Source organism: Lathyrus oleraceus, chromosome 1, assembly GCF_024323335.1.
Source record: "Lathyrus oleraceus cultivar Zhongwan6 chromosome 1, CAAS_Psat_ZW6_1.0, whole genome shotgun sequence".
NCBI lineage: Eukaryota > Viridiplantae > Streptophyta > Magnoliopsida > Fabales > Fabaceae > Lathyrus > Lathyrus oleraceus.
Genome location: NC_066579.1, coordinates 24,344,782 through 24,355,262, shown reverse-complemented (window position 1 = coordinate 24,355,262; position 10,481 = coordinate 24,344,782). Strand labels below are relative to the sequence as shown.

The 10,481-nt window shown below is 38.8% G+C and overlaps 1 protein-coding gene across 1 annotated transcript in view; it reads right to left on the bottom strand.

The window, feature by feature from the left end:
• Positions 1-1,505: 1,505 nt before the first annotated feature.
• The window catches only part of LOC127088024 (uncharacterized), a 36,013-nt gene continuing 27,037 nt past the window's right edge, over positions 1,506-10,481 (bottom strand). Inside the window, exons 3-5 of the mRNA XM_051028940.1 lie at positions 3,098-3,316; positions 1,773-2,977; positions 1,506-1,661 (exon numbers count right to left, since the gene is read on the bottom strand). Of these exons, the coding sequence (XP_050884897.1) occupies positions 1,506-1,661; positions 1,773-2,977; positions 3,098-3,316 (1,580 nt within the window). The remainder of the gene's footprint in view (positions 1,662-1,772; positions 2,978-3,097; positions 3,317-10,481) is intronic.

Sequence of the window (10,481 nt, the reverse complement as noted above, 5' to 3'; positions counted from 1 at the left end):
TAAAAACCAGGAAACAATTGAAAAACGACACAAGAAATTATTAACCCAGTTCGGTGCAAACACACCTACGTCTGGGGGCTACCAAGCCAGGAATGAAATCCACTAAACAGAATTAGTTCAAAGACTCTTAGAAAACAACTTCAAGTTGCAGTCTTTTCACCTAATCTCTACCCGTGTGATTTCTATCTAAGAACTCTTAGACATGAGACCCTACTCACTCCCCCTTAATCACAGCAGTGATACTAGAACAAATACCAAAAAGAAAGAAGACACACTTCAAGGACACACACTTGATCTTGCTTAAAAGCTTCAATCAAGTAAACAAATACACTCGTACTTCAAAGCTTAGAGTGAACAAATTACAACTCAAAAACTCAGTCCAATTCACACATCAACAAGATGGATGAATGGCTCACAATTCACAAACGCACACAAGACTAAAACCCTAATGCTCACTCACTTCACCGTGTTTTCTGTTTTTAAAACAGGGTTTACATAGTCTTTAAATAGAAGCTTTCTAAATGGGCACGGGCAGCATGAAACCCTAATTCTATTTATTGTGTATTCCCTAAGAAATAGCAGCGAATCATTCCTTTTCGGGAAACAAAATATTCTGGCTTTAAATAGAATTACTCCTTGAATAATGCATGCAATCTCCACATAAGCACACAAAGAATTGCATGAAAAGCACAACAACAAAATACATAACATTGAGACTGAATGTTCTGTATGCACATGTCATAACATCGGGTCTGACATCTTGAATAAATCCTGCACAACCATATCAAACAACCTGCAGAAAGATGATATCACGTGTCAAGACTACAAGCGTGACATCTTGTGATAACACTAAGTTTTACCAAAATTGATGCCAATTCATAGAACCAACAAACTCCCCCTTTGGCAAATTTTGGCTAAAACAAACAACAGATCACACATTCACAAGAAATCAATCAGAGCATCAATTCAGCAGCAGAAGTAAATATACACACATCACTAGCAAAAATAACAACTAGTAAACACACAAGCACTTGCACATACAACACTAGCAAGAACCAACTAGCAAACATCAGGACACACAAGTGCTTGTACTCTCCCTCAAGTCCATGCAACTTCCCAGAACACAACAGCTCCCCCTTAAGCCAGTCCACAACAAGCAACAACCACACTGCTTCACACAAATAAAACACAGAGAATTCTCCCCCTGTACCAAACAAATAAACACCAGAAAACACCAGAATTCTCCCCCTGTATCAGACAAGCAGAGCAACAACAACACTACAAAGCTAAGCTAAGATACTCAGCTACATCTACAACTACTTCTCCCCCTTTTTAGCCAAAAGAGACCAAAGAGACAAAATAAATGTCTATCTAGTCATTAACATAAATACAAGAAGTTAAAGAGTTATATCACAGCTGTAAGAATTCTGAGAAACAAAACACAAAGAAATCCACCAAAAAAAACAAGAAAACCATCAAAACAAGAGGGACCAAAGCCAATAGAGCTACTCAGTAGAGCTTGAGTTTGCAGCCTCTTCAGCAGGACCAGAAGCAGAATTGTCACTCGCATCATCATTGTTAGCAGATCTCTCACTAAACGTGTGGGCTTCAGCTTCTTCTTCATGGCTGACATTAGCATGTTCAACATTTTCACCCTCAGCCTGCTCCAAGCTTTCAATCAAGGCTTCCAAAGATTGTTTTCTAGCTATGGCTACCCTAATCCCTTCACCTAGCTCTTTGCATGTCTCCTTAAGCTTAGCAATTGCTCAAACTTTTGAGATTGGCCTCCTCATGGCAGATGTCATGACAATATCCTCGACATGACTGCCTTTAAAGAGTTTGTAGTGCATAGAAAGAGATGGTTTTCTCATACTAGGTAAATCATTTGAGCACAGAATATCAGGATGTTGATTCAAGATAATTCCATATATCATATAGGGAAAAGCAATTGGCAGCTTAACTGCATTAGTAGTTGCATGCTTGATGATTTGATCAAACATATATCTACCATAGTCAAATTTCACTTTTGTCCCAACAGCAAAAATAAACCTCCCAAGAGTATTAGCAATGGTGGAGATATGATTGGTAGGGATCCAATTAGCAGCTCCTATTTGATGCAGGATAACATACTTGATAGTCAACTTCCCAGCAGGAAGATGCTTTTTAAAAGGCCAAACTTTCACCTGCTTAGCAGTAATCTCCCTACAGACCTGATTGTCTGTAACCTCTAATTCTCCTGCACCCTCATTATTTCTGCCTAGAAAGTTATTAATAACAGTAGGAGATAATGTTATACACTTACCCCTCACATACACCTTGTAGAACTCCTTGCTGTTCTTATCAGAAATATCCTCAGGAATATTAACAATAAATTCCTTGACTAAACCTTCGTAGCATTGAGAGAACCCAACAACAGTCTTCAAAAGCCCAACAGCTTGTATCAGTTCCATGACCTCCTTGACATCAACAACATCTTTTCCCAATTCCCTTTCCACAGCTACCCTTCTCTGAATCACAAATTTCCACTTAGCAGCTCCATCCTCAAGATGGAAGGAGATGTTATCCAAATGAACAACATGTACTTTAACAGGAGACTTCCTAACAGTAGTTTTCTTCGCATGCGAGATGTCAAGGACATCTTCCTCAACATCCTCTTCAGGCTTAGAATCATCTCTGACCTTCCTCTTCTTTATTTCAACCTTGCTCCATGGTTTGGAGGGACCAATGACAGTAGTCTTCTTGGCTTCTCTAGCTGACATAAGTTCAGCCACAAATTTTCCTTTGCGAGTCTTCATGCGTTTAGCCACACTTGGCTTTATGTGATGAATCAAGCTTTCCTCTTGATCATCAGAGCTACCATCCTCTAGATCAATCACAACATTTGCATCATCATACTTCTCAGAGTGGGAAGCATTAGTCGTGTTGAAGGCCACAAATTTCCCTTTGTCAGACACGGTTTTCCCTAGAGAGCGCAACCCTTCAGCAGCCAAGACCTTTTCAGAACTGGAGGAATCATCACCCTTACCACTAGGTTATTCAACCTCAGGAGGGGGATACATTTGAGAAAGGGAAGTAGAAACCCCCTTCACAGAGTGACCTTCATTAATAATTCTAGTAACTATGTCTCTTATAACACGATCAGTATATTGTGTTCCTTCCTTATACTTAGTGACAGGAGTTGAACCAGACGAAATACTAGAGGGATTACCTTGATTAGAACATGCAGAAGCGGAGACATCAATGGAGATGGGTTGGCTCAAATCAATGTCCGCGGCGGGAATAACAGAGAGACGAGCAACATCCAAATTGGTTATACCTCAAAGTGTACCTTAGTCAAAGAAAAAGGGATGAAGATGATTATATTTGCTAGAGAAACTCCCAAGATTGATGAAAGACAAGTCTGTGGGAAATGTCAGACAAGGATGTCACACCAGAAACTCAGACTTGACATCACTTCCAAAGGAGAAAAGCTCCTGGTGGCTCAAATAGATAGGAGGTTAGATCAGATGGTTGAACATGTTGCTAGTCATATGCAGTCTGAAGTTGGAAAGAACTTTGTTGGACTTGAGCTACAAGTCAAGCAGATAGATGGGTCTATGTGTCTATCTCAAAGAAAATGTGCCAAGAACAATGTTAAGCAGATTGGGACGGAGAGTGAAAGGACACCTGCTCCTTTGAAAGATGAAAATGGTGTTTGTGCTATATATCAAGCTGAATATATAGCAGTTGGAAGTAGCTGTTCTCAATAGGGTTGATTGAAACTAATGTTGACTGAGTATAATGTCACACATGATGTCATGACATTGTACTATGACAACCTGAGTGCTATAGCTATGTCCAAAAATCCTATTCAGCACAGTTGGACCAAGCACATTGATTTTTATCATCACTCCATTAGAGAATTTGTGGAAAACAAAATCATAGCTCTAAAGCATGAAATGCAATTAGCTGACAAATTTGCAAGGGTTTTGGATGATAATCAGTTTGAATGTTTAAGAGGGAAATTGGGGATTTTGATTCTTGTGAAGTTATAGCAATTAAAGTGGAGTGGAAAAGGTAATAAAAATATTGTCTGTCCACTTAAAAGAAAGAGCCACATTAATGATAAATCATTACCTAGTATTGGAACTAGTATTTATGCCATTTCCACACGCTACCTCAACACAACCATTTCCATCTTCATCCAACTTCTTAGAAAACCTATGCTAGGGCAAAGAGATTTTTTTCAAAAGTCCAACAAAATGTCACAACATCCCTCATCCTCAGGATCAAAACCCACTCACAAAGGAAGGACTCCCTCCATGGAGTTTTTGGATGAAGATATTCTGGAGGTTATTCCCCTCTCTGTTATTCCAGGCGACGTCCCTGGCCCTTCTTCCATGGTTGGAAGTAATCAAGGTAACATTCCTGATAAACCTCCTCATAAGGATGACATGCACTTTAGTGATCGTACCATTAGGAACCTAGTAACTAGGATTCTAAACGAAGGGCATGCAGTCAAGGGTGTTTCTACCCCTCTGTCTAGAAGGGACCCCTCACCTGAGGTGGAACCCCAAACTGAGAAAGATGATGATTCATCTAGATCAGAGAAAGAAGTGGCTGCTGAGGGATTATGCTCTCTAGGTAAAACCTTGCCTAGTAAGAAACCAGCAGATGTTTCTCATGAGACTGCTGAGAATGTTATTAATCTCGAGGAAGAGAGTTCAGAAGAAGAAGAGGACACCTTGGTTCATCATGTAAAACCAAGTGTTGCTAGGAAATTGAAGACCAGAAAAGGGAAGACCGTGGCTGAGATGTTGATAGCCAGAACTAGGAAGAAGACTGCTGGTGTAGGACCCTCCAAATCATGGAGTAAAGTTGAGGTTAAGAAGAGGAAGGTCAGAGAGAGTTCTGACTCTGAAGAGGATGTCGAAGACGATGTCCCAGACATCTCTCCTGCTAAAAGGCAGGCTGTTAAAAAGTCCCCAGCCAAAGTGGCAGCTGTGCACTTAGATAACATCTCTTTCCATCTAGAAGATGGTGCTGCCAAGTGGAAGTTTGTCATTCAAAGGAGGGTTACTGTTGAAAGGGAGCTGGGAAAGGAGGCTGTAGAAGTGAAGGAAGTGATGGAATCGATCAAGATGTTGGTCTGATGAAAACTGTTGTTGCTTTTCCCCAATGTTTTGAAGGGTTAGTGAAAGAGTTTGTTGTGAATATCCCAGAGGATATTTCTGAAAAGAGTAGCAAGGAATTCTGCAAGGTCTTTGTAAGAGGTAGATGTGTGAGGTTCTCCCCAACCATAATCAACAAGTTCCTAGGGAGAGGAACTGAAGGAGGTGTGGATTTAGAGGCTACGGATAATGAAGTCTGTAGGATTATTACTGCTGGCCAAGTCAAGGAATGGCCTAGTAAGAAGCATCTATCAGCTGGCAAGTTAACTGTTAAATATGCCATCTTGCACAAGATTGGTTTAGCCAACTGGGTGCCAACTAACCATATCTCAACCATCTCTAATGGTCTTGGAAGAATCATCTATGCTATTGGAACCAGGATAAACTTTGATTTTGGAAGGTTTATGTTTGATCAAATTGTTAGACATGCCTCCACTAATGCAGTAAAGTTGCTTATTGCCTTTCCATCCATCATTTGTGGAATTATCTTAAGCCAGGAACCAGGCATTCTTAACACAAGTGATATTCCCAGCAGAAGGAAGCCTCCACTGTCCATTCACTACAAGTTGTTTGAAGGAAGCCATGTCAATGATGTTGTCATGATATCTGCAAGAAAGGAGCCTGCCTCTCAAGGTAGCTTGATTGATCAATTGAAGGAAACTTGTAAGGAGCTGGATACTGGTATTAGGGTTGCCAAGGCAAGGAAAGAGGCTTTGGAGGTTCTTATTAGTAGCTTAGAGAAGGAAGAGATGGAAAAGGCTGGTGAGACCAAGGATTCAGATGCCAATACCTCAAGTGAGAGGTCCAATGCTCAATCCAGTGGCAGTTCTGATTCTGAAGGTGAAGATGATGCTACTTCCTCAGACTGAGTGGTAATGGTTCCCCCTGTTATGAAGACTGTGTGTGCTGTGTGCTGAAGACTGGTCCCCCTGTTCTGAATGCTGTTCTGGATGATGTTATGTTTTGAAAGCTTGGATGTTTTCTGTTGTTTTCAAATGTTTGTAATTTGTGGCAGTCCTTACTGATGCCTTGATGTAATATTTGGGCTCTTTATGAGTTCCATGGATTTCCAATTATCTCAGCTATTGCAGCTGTGCATAATTATGGTTTGTATCTCCTAACATTTATGTTTTAACATTTTATATGTTATAGCATCTCTTGTGACATTCTCTGCTAGGTTGATTGACATTTATTTTGTCTAATTTGTCACCTTTGGTCTATTTTGACTAAAAAGGGGGAGAAGTGATTATGTGGAGCAGTTAAATATGTGGAGCTACATGGAGATGTATGTGCTGGTGTAGCTGAACAGATGAACAACTATTGTTAAAGGAGATGTGGTTGATGTAAGACAGAATGCTGTTCTGTTTACAAATGTTGGAGGAAATATCTGATGTGTTGCACAGGTGATGTTGAAGGAGATGTCAGAGGGTGACTCTGATTGTTACAGGTGCTGTTATTACAGGTGTTGTTATTGTTAAAGGAGATGTCTATGTTGTACAAACTTAGGGGGAGAAGAAGTACCCATGTGAATTTGTGTGTTTTACTAGTTGCTATTATAACTAGTAATTCTGTTTGGTTCTGCTGCTGCTTAAACGCTGTTATGCTGTTTAACTGCTGATGTTTTCTTGTGAACAAAATGGACAGATATATGTTTTAGCCAAAATTTGCCAAAGGGGGAGTTTGTTGGTTCTAAGTGTTGGCAGCAATTTTGGTAAAACAAAGAGTGTTCACAAGATGTTGCATGTGATGTCTTAACATAAGATATCTATGTACCTGCTAGAGTTTAAAAATATAATTATGCAGGATTGTTTCAGGATGTCATACACGATGTCATGGCATCTGATATTATGTACCTGTTGGATATTTAAAATGGAATTATACAGGATTGTTCCAGGATGTCAGACCCGATGTCATGACATCTGTACACAGAACATTCAGGGTGAATGTTATGTGTTATGTGATTGTGCATTTAATAGCAATCTATGTATGATTGAAGATCTGATTTACAAACGCATTCAATCATTAATTACAACCAGATTTACCTATTTTCCCAAGAGATCTAATCAGTTGTCATGAGAAGATTTAATTGGAAAATAGTTTTAGTGTTTTCAAGATGTCCAAGCCCAGCTGAATGCTTCTATAAATAGGACATGGAAAAACCTGATTTGATACACAACCAATACTGAGCGGAATATTGAGAGAGAATAAGGGTTTGTGTCTTGTTTGGTCGTGTGACTTGTAAGCCATTCAATTCATCCATATATGATTGAATTGGTCTGATTTGCGAGTTGTAATTTGTCACTCAAAGCTTTTAAGCATGAGTGTGTGTCTACTTGATTGAAGCTGTTAAGTAAGATCAAGTGTGTGTCTACTTGATTGAAGCTGTTAAGTAAGATCAAGCGTGTGTCTACTTGATTGAAGATCAAGTGTGTGTCTTTGAAGAGTGTCTTCTTTTCATAAGTAATTGTTGTTTATAATCACAGGTGTGATTGAGGGGGAGTGAGTGAGTTCTCATATCTAAGAGCTCTTAGGTAGAAATCATACGGGTAGAGATTAGGTGAAAAAGACTGTAACTTGTGGAGTGTACTGAGAGTCTTTGAACTGATTCTATTTAGTGGATTTCCTTCCTTGCTTGGTAGCCCCCAGACGTAGGTGAGTTGCACTGAACTGGGTTAACAATTGCTTATGTCTCTTGCATTACTATTCTTTATCTTTATCCTGTGTGTTTTATTCAGATATTCGTGTCGTGACATTACCTTCGACATCTCATATCTGATACCAGAATTTCATAAATGACATTAAATTGGTGACCATTTTTAAGGTCTTTTAAATAGATACAACTTTTATGAAGACACTTTTCTCATTTGAAGCTCACATAAAAAGTTAAGCAAGGTGGAATATTGAGATATATGGCTTGACACTTAGAAAATTTTCAACATGTCGAAATTTCCAAACTTCAACCTCAAAATTCATCATGATACAAGCTTCAAATGGAAAAGTGTTGAACATGAAAGTTGTTCCTCTTGATCTCACCTTTTCAAAAAGTCCAAGTTCATCCAATTTGAACAAGATTTGATAGGGTTGCGCATGGCTTGAACATGGTATTATCATTTGGCAAAGATCAAACTTCAAGTTTCCATGTACACTTGCCTTGCAATCAAAGTTGATTTCAAACTCTCTCACACTCATTTGTGAACCTAAAGCAATGATCTCATGGGCCTGTACACGCCCATGTGTAGCACCTCAAATTTGCACCTCCCATTTTGTACATTCATTTTCATGGTTAAGTCATTAACATTACATTGTCCACTGCATAGCATTGCATTGTCCATTGCCCAAGTGCAAGTCATCAGTCAAGACTGGTTAGGAGATCCAGTTGTGCAAGCAAGCAAGTGCAATTCCTATTGAGGCAAAGCCCTAGGGTTGGTTCATTGAGTTCATATGACCTAGGGATCATTTTGAAGTGGTTTGACCAAAGATTGGATGATCAAAGCTCAACAGTCAAGGCACAACTCATCTGAAACCCTAGAAAGTCAACCAAAGTCAACTGTGCATTCAATCATGGATTTGAAGGTGGGAGATGGTTAGAGAGGCCTCATTCATGTCCATACAAGTCTCATTTGACATTTCAAACATCAACAATGAAGAATTTGAGGTCAGATGAAAAGTTTCCAAAAATAGTAAGTGACCTGTAATTTCAAATTGCCAAAAATGGAAAGGTTTTCTCCTCAAGGTTACATCATCAAGAAAGCTTCAAATGAAATTTTGTCCAACATGAAAGTTGAAGATCTTGTTCTCCCATTTTCAAAGAGTCCAAGAACATGAATTTCTCATGTGTGGTTGAAAAGTTATGGATCAATCTTTGCCAAGAAAATTTGAAGTTCAAAAGGGGATAACTTTCACACCACAAGGCCAAATGAAGTGGGATTTTTTGCAACATTCTTGTTTTGATATGCTCTATCCAAATCATGCATTACATTTCATCAATTCTCATCACAAAAATATTGGCATTTTCACTTGAATTTCATTTGAATTTTGGAGGGAAAAGTCCAATTCAAAAATTAAGCATTTTCCACACATGGTATCATTGGCATTTGGTTCCAAATGGATTTTTGAGGTGAATTAAGCACAAACTCGTGTACTGTAGCACTCATTTTCATGCATGCAAGGTGAATTGCAAATTGGCCATTACACCTTCATTTCCTTAATTACTATTGCATTTGGTTAATTGTGATTAGTAACTTCATTAATCCATCATATATAAGGATAATCAAAACAGAATTCGTGCTTAACATTTCATTTGGTTCAGATCTAGATCCAATTGCAAAATCTCACAAACTTTCTCTCTCAATTTTTTTGCAAAACTTTGCACAAACCTTGCATTGTTCTTCATTGATTCATCATCCACAAGTGTAATTGAAGACTTTGGAAGCAAGATCCATGAGCTGTCGTGCAAATTGAGGACTGTTGAAGCATGTGTTCATCAATGGCAATTGAAAATTCCAGCTAGATCGTGCATGTTCAACACTCAAATCTTCATCCATTCATTCATCCAAGAGTTGAAGAACATCTGTTTCTACCTTGCAAGGCTTGAAAGTCACGAATCCACTTCTGCACTTCAATTCAGGTCAGGAATCGAATCTCACAATTCATGCAATTATCATATGCTTTTGGTAGATCTTTGATTGTAGAGTATACTGAGCTTTGTAGCATTGAATTTCATGGAGAAATAAGAAAGTTATTGTGATTTTAAGATTGATGAGTGAAACTTATTCTGATCGATCCGTGCATGATAGTGAGAATTAGGTTAAAATGAGCTTAGATTAGTGATGTGCTTGGAAAGACGAGTATGATGATGTATTCATTGTTGATTTCTGGAACAAATGTTCATAACCTGGAAAAATGATGAAGAACACGATGAAGGTCTAGGGTTTTCATCTCCAGAATTGAGTTTGGTCTCCTTTTACGCGTGCTGCATGTGTTTTCTTGTTTTTAGCCATGTATTGGTCCACTTGTACACAACGTGGCAGAATGATTGGTGCAGCGCGTTTCACAGTGCCATGTAGACTTAAGTGAAACGCAGCGTTTCACTTAAGTAGCGCTAAATTCAAATGTTCCCTCAGATCGATTCTTGGCTCCAACAATTTCACATTTGGCCTTTGGCATTTTTTCACTTTATGCTTCCATGTTCATGTATGCCATCTCATGTGATTTTTAATTTTTTCCTTCATTCAAAAAATCATAAGTCCATGAATATTAATCCAATTGAGCTGGTATTTTTTGCATGATGATCTTCATGATGTCTAGTATTGTTTGATGATTTTTCCGGAA